Source organism: Epinephelus lanceolatus, chromosome 10, assembly GCF_041903045.1.
Source record: "Epinephelus lanceolatus isolate andai-2023 chromosome 10, ASM4190304v1, whole genome shotgun sequence".
Classification (NCBI taxonomy): domain Eukaryota; kingdom Metazoa; phylum Chordata; class Actinopteri; order Perciformes; family Serranidae; genus Epinephelus; species Epinephelus lanceolatus.
This window is the reverse complement of record NC_135743.1, coordinates 6,311,914-6,330,855: the sequence shown is the minus strand read 5'-3', so window position 1 is coordinate 6,330,855 and position 18,942 is coordinate 6,311,914. Positions and strand designations below refer to the sequence as shown.

Genomic DNA, 18,942 nt, shown 5'->3' with positions numbered 1-18,942 from the left:
CCTTAATATTCATGTCAATGTGATATTTAAGTTTTTTTCTTTTGGATAAATGTGGGGTATAGAGTGAAGACTGATGAGGGAAAAAAGATTTTAAAGGACTTTAGCATAACAACAAAATTTAAAAGTGACAGGATCTGAATGCACTGTATGTGTATTTTTTTTTTTTTTTTTTTTTACATTAGGTAGATTTACAGAAAATTAGAAACCCCTGAAACAATGAGAGGTTGATCTCTTGCAGAATATCTACATGTATCCTGACTGCAAGTTTCTCTGCAGGTTTGAAATATGTTTTCACATTAATCTATTAATTCTCATATTTTTGTGCAAACATGTCTGTAAAAGTAAAAGTTATTTTGCAGACTCATGGTGTGTTTGATTGCTCATTTTAAATAGTTTCAGATCAATGTTCCTGCCAATACAATCTGAAAAACACATGATGGTTTAAACTGTAAAATCAGTACTAACTGTGAACATGATGCAGGTGGTGGAGAGGACAAGAGCTGACCACTAGGTGGAGCTGTAGGATCTGTCTGTGAGGAGAAGGCCGCTTTAAGAAACGGAAGAACACTGTTTTTGTTTTTCTCTGTGAACTTCTAGAGAACTGATTTCTGTTCCGGCCTCTGAACATTTAACATTTCATCTCATAAACTCCAAACTAGAAGATTCAGAATTATTTAAATGGCTTCATAAATTCTTGCAGGAAAGAAAAGGATTAAAGACAATAACCAGAAGCAGAAAATGTCTCACTGGGCTCATAAATAAATATGTTTCTGTTGTTTGTAAATGCGTTCATGATTTGATTTAGTTCGGTGTTTAATTGAGAGAGAAAAGTGAGCATGATGTCAGTCAGAGAAAACAATAACTCAGAGTTTTGGGTGGTGGTGATATATATTTCTCAAGGTTTACAAATAACTATTTTTTTAAATGCGGCATAGTTACATTACACATTATTTCCAGAGAGCAAAATAAATATATTGCACTTAAAAATCATCAAAACACAATCTCGTTCAGTCTCGTATTCATGTTATGGCATACAAAAAAAACCTTTAAAAAAAGAGAGATTATTTTCAGTGGTCAGTCGGGACTGTGCGTATGGTGTGTTTTACATTTACACTGATGGAAACCAACGTTGAGTTCATGTGTACAAACAAAGCTCAGGCTGCACATCAGGAAAAGACCAAAAGCTGACCTCCAAAGCAAAGAATAAAAGTACAAGATGAACTGCTTGCACATGAATGATGCAAGGGGTCAGAACAGAACATGTACATCCATATTCCACTGCGACAGGCTGCGTATGAAAATGTGGGACATTTACAGTGTCATGGATCACTTTTATACATCAGATTGAGTTCTGCCTCCACAGAGCAGCATTCAAAGTGTCTCACCGTCCGTCACACACCTGAAACAACGTAACGCCCAACGTCTGATGAGTCTGAATGCTTTCATGATGCAACAAGCTGAAATACTCCTCCATGTGTTCTTTGGATTTTGTGCAGAAAACGTGACAACCTCACTGCAAAAAGTCTCCACCAGAACCAGTCATGTTGTCAATCAGTGTGTTTAAGGAGTCACATTTTCCTCAGTGGGAAGATCATCAGTCGTTTCCAGTATTATTCAACTTGTATCAGTGATTTCTTTTTAGAAACAAGCGTCACTATCATGAAACAAGTAACTTAAGTGACACTTGACTTGAGACTGCAGCTGGTTTGTGTTGAATAAATTAAAGAACCAAGAGATGTGATCACATCACTCCAGTTTTACCCTCTTTACTGGCTCCCAGTATGTTTTAGAACAGATTTTAGGATTTTACTGATTACTTTTAAGGCTCACCAGGACGTACTTTGAGGTCTTGTCTGTTCCAGAGGCTGAAAACTAAAGGGTACAGAGTGTTTGCTGTCAGGGCCCCGAGGCTCTGGAACAATCTGCCTGAGGATATCAGGTCGGCCGAGTCAGTGATCTCTTTTAAGTCCCTTCTTATAACATACTTTTATCGGAGAGCCTTTCCTGATTTTACTTGAGTTTAAGTTCATTTATTTCCTCAGTTTTTATACGCTAAAATGTTTTTATCAGTTCTTTTAAAAGTTGTTTTCACGTCTTGTCTGTTTTAATTATTGACACGTAAATCACTTTGTAACTCTGTTTTGAAAAGCACTTTATAAATAAAGATTATTATAAAATAAATAAAGATTATAATAAATTCTGCTGTCATGGTAGACTTTAGAAAAAAATATTTTTAGTAGAATGTGATCAACACTGGATTTTGAGGCTGATACCGATAATCATATTTTAAAAAATTTCCAGCTGATTCATAAATTCATGATGAGGATCCCTTTAATCTGCTTGTTTCTGTTCTAAATTCTTTATCAATCAGCAGATTAATCGATTAGTTAGTCAGCAGGTGTTTTGATGAATGACTACTTGTTCCAGTTGTTTTTTAAACACTGCTCAAATGTCAGGATTTTATGCTTTTCTTTGTGATAAAGACACTAAGCTAAGTATTTTGGGGGGTTTGGACTGATAGTTGGAAAACATGACATTTTAAAGACAAAAATAATCAGCAGAAGAATCATTAACACTAATTGTTAAGTTGTTGCAGCCCCTAAATAGTTTTACAGATGAAAAATAAACATATTTTGGCAGGTTTTTTTCCTGCAGTTTGTTGTCAATTATCGGCTGACATAAAAACTAATATTTTACGATAGGTCAGTCCAGCTTTAGTTTTTAGGAATCAACTGTAGACACCAGTGACTTGGTACGATGGAGAGTTTTTGTTGTGGAGCTCCTGGACTCAAAATGAATCTTCATAGTAAAATACTTTCCCAAAGCTACATTATTTACGAGGACCAATTAAATTACTCCACCAGTGAGCTGCCATTTTTATGCACCTGCACCGACACTGAGTGTGAGTCAACTCCAGCAGCTTCCAGCTTCTTCCTCCCTGCGTGATTTAAATGAGACGGCAGCACAGAGTCATTATTTCCAGGTGTGGACGCCCTGTCGACACGCTCTAACGCTGCCATGAATCAGCTCCGTAACACCTGCTAAGGACCAGCTGCTAAAAGGCCGCAGCCAACAGACGGCGACTGAAAACACTGTGGAGTAAAAACTCAGTGTTTCTGCACAGATTGCCGCTCTGTTTGTGTGAAAAAAAATATGGAGAACCCCTTAAAATGTGGCTGTACATATTAAAGAGATTACATGATCACTGAGTTAAAATTCTGCCGGTGGAAACAGGTTTATGAGACCTAATGGTTGTGGCCAGTTTCACCAGGTGAATTAAAATATGTTGACTTTAAAACTGATGATTTGAACTCAACACATTTTGTAGGTGAATCTGTTTTAGTTAAAGCTTGGTCACACCAGAAACTGATGGCAAAATTAATCTGCATGAATTCGCAAAATAGGCGAGTTTTAAGCAGCCTGTTCTCATTCTCAGGGCGTCAAACCCCTCGGCCAGAATGAGAATGGGTTGGTTTTAGAGGCTTTGTGACCTGGGGGCTTCTCACAGGGCTAATTAATGAGCTGGTGAGCTAACGGCTAACATGCTAGCCCTAGTCAGTCAAGACGAGGGACAGAAAGCTCGCAGAAGTAGCTAGCTTGCAAACTGTCACTTAAGTAGCTCCTTAACTAGGTAGCCAACACACAGTTAATTCAGAGGACGTATTTGATCAATCACTTCCTGTCTTGTGTCTGTTTGTAATCCATTCCTCTTTTGTGGAGACGTTTATAATCCAACAGAGGAGATTAAATAAAAACCACACAGCCAAAAAGCTACAATAGCTTCCTCCATTTTCCCGCTCTCCGTTAACACGGTGTGAAATTTGCACGTCAAAAGTTCAACCTCAGGTGAAAAATACTTCACTTCATCCCGATTCACTAAAATGAATTAATTTGGATGCAAATTGTTGCCGTTTCATCTGCTGGTGTGACCGAGCCTTCAAAATATGCAAAGAGCCTCCACCCATGTCGCGGGTTAGAGCTTATTCATCCCATATTATTCCATATAAAGTTTCCCCAGCCTGTTTGTCTACTGCGGTCAGCATGCGTCCTATGATTTTCTCTTTTTTTTTTTTGCACTCTACAGTGAGAATTTTCCTACGAGTAAATGTTGCATTTTCATCTCTGTACATTAACGTGTGTTTCTGATATTTTTTTTAACAGAGCGTGAAGTCTGAACTGTACATATGGCTGGCTTTCTAGAAAACAGACGAGAGCTGAGATATGCTGAAATGTTCACAGACTCAGGCTGAGCCTCGGCGTCACAACACACTGCAGCATCACATGAGTCCCTCCAGAAGCTTTAGGTAGCGTTGTTGGAGGATCACACAGCGATCTGCCATCTTTAAAGCCTCGTGGAGACCCTGTTGAGTTGAGGATCCACTTTCTGTTCTTCGAGGGCTGAGACCAAACATGCCTCTCCTATCGTCTCTCATTTACAGTTCGTACTGAGGTTGTTAGTGTTTGTACAATGACACCGAAGTGTTCCTGTCCGCAGGTCCTGTGGAGGCGCCACAGTCCTTCTTTTTTTCTGGACTGGCCGTCAGTGTGCCACATCCTCTTCACGTCACTCACTGCAGGTGAACTATTTACAAAGACCAGGGGAGAAGATACAAACAGGATGAGGAGTGATGAGTCGGAGTGGAGAAATAACTGGTAGCACTGGTTTGGGGATCAGAGCGAAGATCCTCCGCAGGACGGAGTCATACAAAGGGCGTCATGACCGTGGAGGAGTGGCGCAGTCCCTGGATGGCGGCGTAGGGCCCCTGCTGGAAGTAGTGGTGGTAGCGGGGCATGTGGAAGGAAGGGAAGGACGGCCCGCTGCCCTGCATGGTCCCAGCCAGAGCGGTGGGCGTCAGCGGCATACCCAGCCGGCTGTAGGGGGGCAGGGAGCCCTGGATGGGGTGGGGCAGGGAGGCGGCGCCGGTGCTCATGGCTGACAGGGACTGTGGGTGCTGGAAGCCCGAGAAGCCTGAAGTGGTGGTGACCCAGGAGCTCAGGGAGAGGTTGTCTGAGGCGGTGAATGCTGAGCCTGCAGGAGACACGGGGCAGGCGTTAATATCAGGGTCATACATACATCAGTTAAATTATAGAGCTGCTAATATTCTTTATTTCTGTGAAAAGACCAAAACAAATTTGAGTCAGTTACACATATGCCGCCCTGCTGCCAGAAATACTGAATAATGACCCAAATGTGTATTAATCCACAGCTGAAAATAGCCCCTAACAAATTCACTATTTCCTTCTGTTTGAGAGCGGGTTGCTGCAAACTGCAGTGACCAGCTGTTTTAGGAAACGACCAGGAGCCTGTATTTAAATATTTATGTCTTCAGTAGGAACCAACAGGTTTGAAACTGAGTGCCAGAAAGCCAGAAAGATTCTGATTCTGTGGCAAAGTGCAGCCAAACTAAAACTTGGGGATAGTTTAACTTTTAATGGCAAATTGTGGCAAAATAACACCTGCAGGCAATCAGCAAACAGAGTTCTGAGATTCCTGTGACATGAACACACCTTCCACCCCACTCTTCACCGCTGCTCGATGTGTTTCCACTGTTCTGACTTTGTTCTTTTAGTAGGATCCCTCTGCTCTGTATTATCTGTGCTGACATGACGTGTGTTGGGTGTGACAGCCTCTCACCTCTGGTGTGTGCAGTGTGTCCGTCCTCGCTCAGGTTCTCCTCGTCCCCAGCGTAGGTTCGGATCGGCGACCGGGCGTACGAGTGCTTGTGGATCAGATTCTCAACACTTTCCCTGCAGCAAAAGCCGAAGAGAGAACCCCAAAATAAATCTCTTTGTTCCCATTTAATGTTTTTATTCTGTGGAAGTGCACCCCAATACTAATTCATGTTTTTGTCCCACAACAGTTAAATTATTACATATGAAAGAAATGTTAAAGTGATCAAGACTTCAACATTTAACCTAACAAAACACTACAATAAAGTAAAGCCTTTTCTTGTGTTCTTGTGTTATGCTGAAATCTGTGACCTGTTAAATTCTGACTTTTATTTTACTTTTTACCTTTAGACAGGCAACAACAATGAAGGACGATGTACACAAATAACACAAGAGCAGAACATCACAAATAAAATAGACTTCCCCACATGGTCACTTGTTTTAGTAGCTGTTTTGTTTGTGACCTCCCCTCTTTTTCAAAATATCTATTTGCCTTTCCCATCATTTTTAACACATTTTTTTTTTCAGTTAACTGTTAAAAGTACTTTAAATTTTATTTTAAACACATTACATTGGGTCAGATACATATTTTGTTTTGATTCTTGCTTTTTTCCACAATGTTTCGCAAATGTTAAAATATTCAAAAATTCAACATAAACTTAAATCTTATCATCTGATGTAACTTTATATATTCTATTAGTGCACCTGCATTTGCGCACATTTAACTGTTATTTTTTAATTTGTGTATCAGAATATTTGCAACCATCACCTAACAAAACAAAGACTTCACACAATATTCTCTGACAGTGTTACACTTAAATCCGTGACCCGTTACATTCTGTGACTTTTCTTTAGATAAGCAGAAGCAACAACTGACAATATAACAAAGATAACACAAATATATGTGTGTCACAAGATCAAATACGAAGAGTATGATATCATTAAATAAAATACAGGGTCATTCCTATGTTCCCAGAGACCTATATTCCTCAGATTTATATGGCACGTAACGGTGACCCGAAAAGATGCTTCCCAGCTCTGTATTAACGTAATGTGACAGGGGTTAGAGTTAACTGAGGGGACTATAATGCTCCATCCGGTGAGCTATAAGGTAGCTGTACTTTTTTTTTAGTAAGAGAAACTCCCGAAACAGAATTCATCCCTACATCTAAAATGGTAGGAATAGAAAGAGGAAGAAAAACAAGAGATGAAAAAAGGAGAAAAATACTTCTTAAACATTTAAGGGTTAGGAAATCAGCAGTAGTTTACTATTGCCATTCCAAAAAGGTTATTAAACAGTTTTAGGGTGAGTTTATTTATGAAATATTTTAAATTGAAACAGGTCAAATTTGGACACAAAAGGAAGGTAACGTGTGTCAACAGAGGATTGAACTGGGAACCTCTAACAAGGACACACTGTCCATATTTGAAGCTCCTGGCAAAAATTGTGCCCCCATCTTTGTTTTGAGAAATCTACAGACTTTTATCCATAATTAAAAACACATTTTCTTCATTTATATTTTTAAAAACAAGTTTAAAATATTTTAAATTTTGTTTTAAACACATTACACTGGCTAACAGATCGACCTGTATGAAGCCTCACCGGCTGATAATCGTTCAAGACTTCAATCTTTTTCATCGTTAACACTTTTCAGCGTAACACCAATATTTCTGTCTGTTTACCAGCTACGTCTCTGGTGCATATCTGTTTGCATTCATGCAATATTTTTGTTTACATGTCTGAAAATGTGTGGTCTCATGTTTGTGTAGTTTGTGCATGTAGATTTTGGCATGTGTGTGTGTTTTTGTGCGTATGTTCACTATCCCACAAAGTGCATTAGCTCATTTGAGTCTTGTCAGATAGCACTTCTCAAACACAGTGACACAAATTGTTGAGCACATGTGTGTGTGTGTGTGTGTGTGTGTGTGTGTGTGTGCGTGGGTGGACAGGCAAGTGGTCTGCATCATGAGAGCCATGCGTCCACATTAGCAGCCCCCCCCCCCCCCCCCCGCCCCTCTGCAGCCCCCGCCCCTCCAATTAGGTTAGGAAAGTGCAATATCTGTCAGCAGAGGAGTACAAATGTGTGTGTTTTTATCAGAGCCGGGCCCCTCCGGCACAGAGGCCGCAGCGAACTCCCACAATGCACGGCAGAGCAGGAGGGAGGCGAGGGGGGGCAGAGGGGCATGCTGGTTTCAATCAGTCACTGCAGCCAATTGAATTACAGTGTGTTTTAGTGCAGTGGCCGACTCCAGACTAATGTGATTTCTGCAGCTCCCCGAAGATCAATTGATCAGGTCTAATTCACAGCCCTCAAAAAGAGAAGGACAGAGGAGGAGGAGGAGGAGGGGGAGGGGGAGGAGGAGGAGGAGGAGGGTGTCTGGCTCAGATTGGGACGTCTCTGGTTTGGGATGTTTGATTGAGGGAAATGGGCAGATGGTTTGATTTTGTCAGCTGATTTTGGCTTTAGTGCCGGAATCAGGAATTACGAGAAGTGTGTGTTTTGGCAGCGTCATAAAAATCCTTTGGATGGGGATTTGTGACTGTAAGTGTGTGTGTGTGTGTGTGTGTGTGTGTGTGTGTGTGTGTGTGTGTGTGCGTCATGCTCAATAAAGTGCAATACGTAAAATACAGAGAACATAACAGATAATAAAACTACAGTTTTTGGGGAAAAGAAAGGACAAAGGAGAGAATGAGAGAAAAAGGAAGAGATAACAACAGGGAGCGACAAGTAGAAAACAGCGAAAGACAAGGACGACTGAGTGAAAGAAAAAAGACAAGAAATACAAGGAGAGAAGGAGAGACAAAGGAATAGATGACAGAAAAGAGGAAGGACAACAATAGAAGAAGAAAAGGCAGGAAGATAGGAAGACTAGAAAGGAAAGACAGATGAAAGGAAAAGCAAGACAGGAAAGACTGAAAGAAGACAAGGACAATGAAAGAAGGAAAGGGTAAACAAAGGAAAGACAGGAATAAAAAAAGAAAAAATGAGGAAAGAAAAGTAAAGACAGATGAATAGAACTAGAAAAAGACTCAGAAAAAGATGCAGATTAAACGTCAGCGCTGCAGACGGTATTTTGTGGCGGCCTGTCACTGCATCGCTCCAGCAAAGGGGCTAAAATTAGCATCCACCAGAGTGTCACATCTGAGCTGATCGGAGGTGGAGCTGATAAAGACCTGTGACTACTGCGGAGTAGTTTGACCTGGAAGTGAATGCTGATTTAACTTTTCCCATTAAATACATAGGCATAATATTAGTGGGTGTCAGTGGGTTTTTTGTCCAGTGTGAAAGACAGAAAGAAAGAAAGAAAGAAGAGGTGATAAAGCTTGTTATGTAGAATTGGTGGTTTCATTCTTACACAAACAGAGAAATAAACAGTAGCTTTTGTATTTACTAATGAGCAGCAGGATATCTAACACACACACACACACACACACACACACACAGACATGCTCACACACTCCTCCCTGAGTATCTTTCCTATCGTCGGTAAACAAACAGTGCAGGGCCCAGAATCCCCTGTACCTCTCCATGTCCGTCAGCCGCGACGAGTCCCGAAATCCTTTGGCAAACGGGTTGCTGTCAATCTTCAGTTTGGTGATCTGGAAACACGGCAGGAGAGAAACAGTTTTAATTTACCAAGCTGTGTGTGTTTACAGTCTGCTTTTGTCTCCCGCCTCAACATGCTCCGTCCTGCAGCTCAGCTCTCGTCTCCACAAACACAATAAAGCTCAGGCTTTAAAGCTTCTCAGATTTATTAATGGAGACATCCTGATTTTATTTTTCATCCTAATCCTGATCTGAGTTCTTTACCATTGGACGCCAATGGTGCAGTGGCAGTGTAGCTAAAAACAATTACTCAAGTACTGTACAAGTATAATTTTGAGGTAATTGTACTTTACTTGGGTATTTACATTTTACTCCACAACATCTTTCAAGCCAATAATGTACTTTAAAAAATATATTTTGACTTTTGTTATGAGCTCATTTGCAGATTCAGATTATTAACATAAAATATAACAAATAAATTATGATATATTATTATAGATTAAGCTGACCAGCAGTATATGAATGAAGTAATTAAAGTTATCTCTACCTTCACCAGCTGCAACATAAAATTGATTAACACACTAACGTACCAATAATTATAATTCAGTGATATATATTTTCCTGAAATTAACCATTTTGAGTACATAATACATATATTTTCATAATGCTTTTGTACTTCTGGTAAGATTTTGAATGCAGAACTTGTACTTAAAATGGCATATTTTCACACTAGTATTACTGGTTTTAGTTAAGTAAAAAATCTTAATATTGCTTCCACCATTTACATTAACCTAAATGTTAATTATGTATCTGACAGATTCAAATAACAGCTGTAACCCATGTCAGATATTCATGAATAATATTGTGCTTGTTGGTCATTTTACTGTAACACTGTTAGTTAATACTGTTCAGTATTAAATGCAGTTTCATGTTTAGTAGCTGTAGCTGAGCTTTCACACTGTGACACATGATCCTCCTCAAGTTGAAGATAAAAATTTTATCTCAGTTTTTACGCCGACGTGGATGAGACGTTTCTAAAGTGGTCGGAGAAAAAACTAGAAATGTCAACTGGCCAAACTCTATCTGTCAAGTAAGATCATGCGATACAATTAAAAGCCCCAGAACAGCTCCTAAATTCCAGATTTATTGTTTTAACATTTCAGAGGAGGCAACAGCAGAGTGTGATCCAAAGAGGGAGCGGAGGCCTGTGATGCCCACTGGTCCCCGTCAGCTGTCAATCACTCACCAGCTGGTTCTGATAGGCCGTGACGGCGGTGAAGACGGTCTCGACAAAGACGAAGGTGCGGAACTCCTCAGACTTGAGGTTGAGCAGCGAGGCGGTGTGATCCTTCTTCTTGATGATGTGGACCCGTGGCTGGTACTTGTGCATGGAGTTGAGGATGATCTGCAGAAGGATAAGAAGAGACTGAATCAATGATGATCAATGAGGAGTGTGAAGGTTCAACTGTCACAGAAATGATGCACAGGCTAGAAACAGAAATACTTTATTGATCCCCGAGGGGAAATTGTGATTTGTTATAGTCACTCTGATGTAAAGAATAGAGAATTATAGGAAGTAAGAATTAGAGAAATAGAAGTATGTAAGGATAAAGCAATAAAATAAAATAGAAATGAAAATGTGCATTAAAAATAAAAATAATGTGCATTATGCTGCAGTATTTAACGCTAGTATGTAAGATATTAAAAATATAAAAGATAAAATATATATCTTCACTGTGCTGAGGCTGTAGGTGGGAAAATTTTGACTACAATATATACATTAATAGAATAAAAGAAATAGAATAAGAGTAAACATGAGAAATGTGTGCAGTTATGTGCATTGTCTAACTAGTGTTGACAGAACAGAAGTAGGTAGAAAAAGGTGAGTTAAATATTTTGAGTAATTTGAAGACATCACCTCGGGCTCTGGGAGATAATAGAGGATATCTGTCACTGTATGGTCTGGTGTTTTATAGACTAAAGGATTTAATATTACTATTATTATTACTAGTTTCATTCTGTTTGCACAAAGGCTGGAAGTTTTACCCCAAAGTGTGTTCCATGTAATCTACTTGTAAATTAAAATAAAAAAAAGTACAATAACATAAAAAAGACTAAAAATATTAATTTGAACGTCTACAACAATTCCATGCAACAGGGCAAACTCTATCAGCTGATGAAGATCATGTAATATAATAAAAAGCTCTAGGACAGCTACTAAATGGAACTTGCATTGAGATGTTTTTCTCAATTTTCTCAGAAACGTTTAAAAAGTTAAAATGTTTATCATTCTGTTCCTGTTATTTTGTATTTCATAAAGGCATTAAAACATTGTCAACAGACAAAAATATATAGTGATAAAATGAAAATAAATAAGCCTATAAATAAATATTGAAATAAATCTACAATAGTAACATGGGAATATTCAGTCAGAGACCTTTTACACTGAGCGTGGCACATTGCCTCTTAGTTGCTCATTGCTCCTGAGTGTGTGCAGCTTTGCATATATTTTGAAATGTAAAACCTTCATATCCAACCATCACATGGTCTGATTGAAAGGGAAGAGAAGGAAAACAAAGACGGAGAAATAAAGAGAGGAAGAAAAACAGAACTGAGCTTGTAAACTGACAGAGAGAGACCGGGATGTAGTGCAGAGAGACGAAGAATAAAACGACAGAAGAATAAAAACACTGAGGGAGGACGGAGAGAAGAGTGTGAACAGATAAAGTTGTTAACACTGCAGCAGCTGCAGGTGAGAGTTTTCCTCCAGTGTTCCTGTCTGGCTGCAGCCCAGGAAACAGTGGAGCCTATATTTATCTTTCTCAACCACTGACTCACGGCGCCACATATTAAGTAAAATACAGATGTGTGTGCAGAGTTTCATGTTTTAACATGATATGATAGGTGCTAAATGATGAAGGCGTTCAAGGTGCAGAGCCAAAGTATAGCTAAATTAAATTCAGCAACATGTTGGCTACAAATGAATACAACATATTACTTTATTTTTGTCAATGAGGCTGATTATTTCAGATGATTATGTAAAAATAAGTATTTGTAATTTTTAAAAAAAACTACTATTGTTTTTAGTATTACTATTTTAAAAAATATGTTTTCCATGCAGCTGCTTGTTTTTCTGAATGGTGTTATACATTTGAAGAAATTCTTATTTATGTTAAATACAATAATGCTTTGTTTAATGCTTGCAGGTTACATCTGTTTTAAATTGTGCAGCTACAGAGTACAAATGGATTTAATCTAAATTGTTAATTCATTCATTTCTATGGCACATTTCTTGGTGAACCCATAAATTTCATGACTTGTTTAAATAATTGACAAAAAGAAGCTGTACACATCATTTGTCTGTTGTTGTGCCACAAGATTAAATTATGTTTCAGAATTCCAAGGCCTCAGCAGCACTAATAACTACACAAATGGAAAACAAAAAATAAATAAAACATATGCCAGATCATCAAATAATGGGGAGTATTATATATGTATTTGAATTCATTTTATAATGATTAAAATAAATCAGTAAATTTATATTTTGGTATAAAAATTGTTTCTATTTCAAACAAGCAGCTTTTGTATAAACTCTATTTCATTAAATATTTTTTAAAAATATATCCTTTTTAGAATACCCATCAAAAAACTTGAAACTACATGAACTGGTCTCTGCGTGATTTTAAATTTCTCATAAGTACAAGGATGAATGAGTCGGTTGGTTCTTGTCATTGTGTGTAGGTGCTCTTATATTTCTACATGTTACTGTTTGTCTTTTATGTTTTATATTATGTGGTTGTTTGGCCGTAACTTTAAAACAGAAAAGAGATCGTTGAATTTTAAGGGGACTTATCTGCTTAAATGTGGTTTAAATAAATGAATAAAAATATCCAAAGCCTGTGACATGTCTCTCTTATGAATAATTCACGTTAGGAATTACTGTAGATAATTTTTTTTTAATTACAGTAAAACAATATGCAGCCTATCTGACAAAATACAAATACATAAAATGGATATAAAGCTTTTTGTTTTTATATGCTTACACTGCACATTTCTTTTAGTTATTCTCATGTCAGTAGAGTCAAGACTCTATTTTTAGATGGTAAAAAAACACTGTAACACCCACACACACCCTTCAAGATAATAATTACCCTGTTTCCCAGGCTGTGTCTTACAGTTGGCTAATTCATGGATAAATGTTTTTTCTTCACTTCTTAAATGTGTTTCTGCCCCTGCTGGTGTTTGGCATGGAGCCTCCAGTGAGAGGAGGATTAAAGGAGCAATTTGCTCTCGTCAGGACCGTAATTATAATGTCACAGCGGCTTTTAAACCTCACACACAGAGACAAAGCGTCTCATGCAAATCCTAAATGACTTTATAACTTAAACATGTTTCTATAGCATCGATTTATTAAATGTTTTATATGCAATTTGGTCAATGGCCGGAATTATAACTTGATTAATTTAACAAGCAGAACGTTTGGCCAGAAGACAAAGTTTTAAGATTCATAGCCTACATATCGTTTTATAAGTACGGCTGTTAAAAAGTTAGCAGGCTAAAGCTGATTGTATATTTACCTGAGGTGTAGCTAGCATAGCATTTAAGCTAGTACTTAAGCAGTATAATGTGGTTTATTACGTGATGTGTTTTGTTTTTATTTACTCGACACAACAGGTAAACAAAGTAACAGGTCCTTACGTGTCCGTGTTGGTCCAGTTCGTTGTTTGTCAGTTTGACTTTCTCGAAGGAGACCATTTGCTTCATGAGCTGCTCTCCGGTGAACGGTGAGTCCGGGTGGACGTACAACCTGCAGGAGACGAAGAAGAATAGCGGATCACATCCTCGGCCTGTGATTGGCCGAGAGGCGCTCGGAGGCCTACGGTCGATAGCCAATCAACAACTGGGAAATTAGAAGTCGCTTAGCAACCGCGCTCCATCTTCCTGTATATTAGAGGGTGAGTATGGCGGAGAATTCTTTCTGTTTACAGTTTTAAGGCCTTTTTAATGGGTTTTGAAGCTGTTTTAACATCAGGGAGTAAAACAAAAATAGGATTCAAATCGAAATAACTTTATTTAAAAAGCTAATCATTTTCTAATGAGTTTAATTAATAAATAATTTGTCTTTGTCGGTCCGTCTGTGCTGATTTACACTGATCATAAAACAAAAAAAGTTATAATTGCCCAAACAATATTACTTCAGTTATTGTTTTATTGTCACAATAAATGTGTTTGATTTAATTGCATATTTGGAGCTTTGTTTGTGCTGAGAATTGCAGTATAACATGCATGCCTTAGCAGGATTTAAAAAATTCTCTTAATATTACAAGACATAATAACGGGAGTCTCAGGAGTAACATTTTGGTGGAGTGGTAGAGTGGAGAAATAGTGACCCTTTGTTTAATTACTTATTTTTGCCGGACTACAAATTGTCACAATTCAGTGCATCGAGTCTATAAACTCTGCAATCACCAATCGTGTATACCGTTTTAATTTTAGATTGTAAACCAGTCAGCTCTTCTCAGAAAAACAAAGCCAAACAACACAAGCTGGGGACATGACCTCGCTGTCATTGCCTGGATGCAGGGCAGAGTGACTTAAATGCTAAAAAATACGTCTTCAGCTGGTCTGTTTGCTTGAACTGACATCTTCATGACATCAATCAGCGGGGCATGAAAGTCTCCAGATGCTTCCTGGTAGAGATTAAATTATTTCATCGGTCTCCATTACGGTGGTGGCCTCGCGCGGCTCTTTGGTCCTCTTTGGTTGATAATGATGCTCAATTTAAAAAAAAAAAAAATCTACATTTAATAATGAGTACTCAGCCAGGTGACATAAACAAAATAAATCACATCATATATTCTGTCAGTGAGGGTTTAAGGAGTGTAGCCTATCTGTTCAGGTGTGGAGGGCGGGTGTCTGTACCTGGCGGGCAGAGGAGGGTCGGCCTTGCCGGCCACCAGCCAGGAGGAGCGGTGGTAGGCGTACCGGTACCGCTTATTATCCACCGGGACGATGTCCATCAGCACGATGTACTTGGAGTCCTGGTCCACCCCGGAGAAAGAGACCCGGATGGTGGGGAACATCCTCCTGATGGAGAAGAGACAGGTGGCATGCAATTGTTATTATTATTATTATTATTATTATTATTATTATTATTATTATTATTATAGAGCGTATTTGGACAAGTGTGTGTTCTATTTTATTTTTCTTATTTTTTATTAGAAACCACCTGCTGATAATGTCGCCCTCAACGCGTCCTATACCCCCTCAGAAAAAAAGTAAATTCTGACCAGACACCGATAAAAAAAGTCTGTATTTTTTAGTTTCTTTGATTTTTATATTTTTCTTCGTCAATTATTTTTACATTTTATTTCTTAAATGCAATTTCAAAACATCGCAGGAATAAAATTATTACAACAAAATAGTCCTTTAGCTATACAGTCTTTTCTGGTTTTTAGATTTGTTGACATAGAATTAGTCGAAAAACGTATAAAATAGTCAGTATTTTTATTAATAGGCCTAGTAGCCTTAATACTTATAATGTGTATTTTTTTAACTATAGATTGCAGACAAAATGCAGGTCGCAATGCGAAAGCTGTATGACCTCATTGTCCTCAGTATAGCTGCAGTCCGGCTTTTGTCTTTCATAAACGTATCCTCATATAACGGTGCAGGCCACGTTGTGCAGATGTATGTTAGGCCCATATAACAAATACAAATATTGGATATTTATCGGACTTTTATGTCAGGATATGATCAAGCATCTTTTTATTCTATTCTATTTTATTTCAATTTTATTTTGCCTGCTCGTGAACATCTGGCTGTGGAGGGTGTATGTGGCCTTATACGGCCGTAACATAGTTTTTCTTCCACCGGGCTGCGAGGTCAGTCAAACGTCAGATTATGGTGAAGCTCTCAGACTGCAGCACGTCTGTGTGAACTCCTCAGGTCAGGTGTGTCTGCAGTCAGTGTTTGGATCGCTGCTCTGTCAGAGAGCTGCAGATTCACTTTGTATTCTTAGTTTTGTAAAGCCTGTTTAAAGACATGCAAAGTTTAAATGTGTCATTTGCTAAATATTTTCTCCTTTTCTCTTTTATTTGTGATAACAGCATAAACACTTAAACATAAAAGACGCGTGTGTCTGTTACAGTAACAGTAAATTACTTAAAACAAAAAAATCACCTGTGGCATCTTTACATTATCATCCAATAAATATGTTCATCTTTTTTCAATGTTATTTTCATTTATTGTTATTTAGAATATTGTCGTTGCTGTTTTAAAGTCATCGTGTGTGGAACTTTATATGATTAAAATAATAATAACATAATAGCCTAATTATGATTAAATTAAAGACAGTGGAGCTTTTACCTTCCGGACTTGGTGATGATCATCTCGGTGCCGAGCTCGTGAAATTTGTCCCACAGCTCTTTGGTCTCCAGGCTGCACGAGATCTTCGCCATCTCCTCGCTAGGGATGCCGGGATTGGTGGGGATGAGCGGCTCCGTGCACACCGCCGGCGCGCTCCCGCTGAAGTCCCCGTGCCCGTCCAGGGAAGACAGGTCAGCCAGAGACTGCTGGTTACAGGAGGACTTCTCCACAAATTGCTCTTAATTATGGAAACAGAGAGAATAAACAGGAGTGTGAGGAGGACTTTATTTAGTTATTTTAATTAGTATGTTTAATGACAGCAGCAGCTCTGTGTCATCACGAATTATAACGATAAAATACATGTTGGTAAAGTCAGTGAGGTGTAGTTTACAATCTGATTTTAAAAAACAGCCTATAGTCTAATATATTTTATTTTTTATTTTATTGTTATCATCACCAAGGGGAAAGAAACATGTTGTACAATTTGGCTAAAATTAAATATAAAAAACAAAACAAATAATAAATAAACTGACTGCTCTGCCAGTGTTTTATTCTTTTTCTTAACATAGCCTACAAATAAATTAAATTACCACAGCAGCACCAGATCAGTGGATTCATGCTTGCTAAAACTGCAAAATAAAAAGCTTCGAATGACACATAAGTTGCTTAAATGAAATAAATTATCATTCAGAATGATATTCACTGTTAAAATGAATCTCTGCTCCGACATCCAGCGAAGTTAAATCAAGTGTTAGCATTTATTTTTGGAAAAATGTATCCTCATCAGTGTGTCAAACACTTCAGTCACCTCCTCTATTTTTTAGAATTACCAAATATTTCCACTTCCTGTTTTAATCATAATTATTAAAAGCTTAAAATAAAGCAATAGTTTCATTTATCATAAGTCTCAAATCTAAATTACTCACAAAGTCTGGCGTAAATATAACGAGCTACTTTTACATTCATTCGATAATTATGGGGATGTTGCTGATGTTTTCTGTCACCTACTTATTTATTTGCCTGTATAGGCTATGTTATAAAACCTCACTGTCATCAGACAATTAATAATTCTTTTCTTTTGCCTTTATTTTTCCTTCTCAGTATTTTGCTGTAACACTTTTAGATCACACTGATTATTTCAGTCCTGTCTATGTTATTCTCTGCAGTTGCAGTGGCTCTATTTTTTTACTTAAATCCATTGTCAACTCTCAGGATTTTTGCGTTAAACAACTTTAACACGCTGCAGCCTTCCGCACCATTCCTCTGACTTTAACTCAAATTAAGTTTTCTGTTTTATTCTCCGGGCCCTCTGCCACCCTTACCGAGAGGCTTGATGGTGTTCTCCTCCGTCTCTTTGTCCTTACTGGGCTTCCCACTGGACATCAGGGCGGCTATGGAGAAAGCATTTGCCCGGGACGAGAGCTGCGGTTTCGGGGATGACGTGTACTCCATGTCGGTGAGAAGTCTTGAGCACAAAATATTCCCCTTTAGATAAAAAATAAGGATAAAAAAATCCTCCAGAAACGCTCAGCTCCGCCTGTTTTTAGCTCCAAGAATAAAGCGAAAAGAAAAATTACGCACAGTTTGTCCTCGATCTCTTTGCGCACACTCTGCTCGCTCAGGGTCAGACGGATCAATTCTCGCCACTTTGGAGACGCTTGTCACTGCCGGGCTGTGAGTCCTGTTGGCTGCATGGTTGAAGGAAGCAGGAGGCGGACTGACTCCACTGACTTGTGCGCGTCCTGCGGTGCCAGATCTGAGGCCGGCTGCTCTTTGGGAAGCTCCAGTCCGATTCACCCTCCCCTTATAATTCCAGTCTGCCCTCCAATCACTGCCTCTGCGTCCACGTCACACTCCCACTGTCCCACAGCAGCCCTGATACCGAGCAGCCAATTAAAAATCCTGGAGCTGTCAGGGTCTTTTTTTTATTATTCATGGAGAGAGTGTGTGGCTGAAGAGGAGTAATAATAACATGATTTCATACAGCCTATACTGGGGTGATGACAGGGGGAAATGACAAACACATGATGAGGAAAATATAATTCTCTGCTTTCATTGCACAATATTATGGAGGGAAATGAAGAGTGAAATGTACTTTATGTTTGTAGCCGTCTAAAGGACACCTGGAGGGCCCCAGACCACATGTTGGGAACCCCAGAATGTCAACAGCAGAGATGTTTGCCCAAGATGGTGCTATTTGATAATTAATGGCAGCAGTTAGGTGACGATGACAGCCTCACACACTCTCACACACACAATTTTTTTAAATTGGGATTTTTTCTAAATGTATTAAATGCAGCTCAGAAGTTGGCACATATGCACATATGTTTAGGAAATGTGTAAAGATACAGAAATT

At 38.6% G+C, this 18,942-nt stretch overlaps 1 protein-coding gene across 1 annotated transcript; it reads right to left on the bottom strand.

The window, feature by feature from the left end:
• Positions 1–863: 863 nt before the first annotated feature.
• On the bottom strand, positions 864–18,347 carry tbx20 (T-box transcription factor 20). Its single transcript, XM_033639812.2, has 8 exons — positions 17,909–18,347; positions 16,587–16,824; positions 15,141–15,305; positions 13,917–14,025; positions 10,465–10,623; positions 9,195–9,271; positions 5,636–5,748; positions 864–5,029 (listed from the first exon to the last, which is right to left on the bottom strand). Exons 1-8 carry the CDS (start codon positions 18,036–18,038, stop codon positions 4,701–4,703), a joined length of 1,320 nt encoding a protein of 439 aa, XP_033495703.1. The 5' UTR covers positions 18,039–18,347; the 3' UTR covers positions 864–4,700.
• Positions 18,348–18,942: the final 595 nt, after the last annotated feature.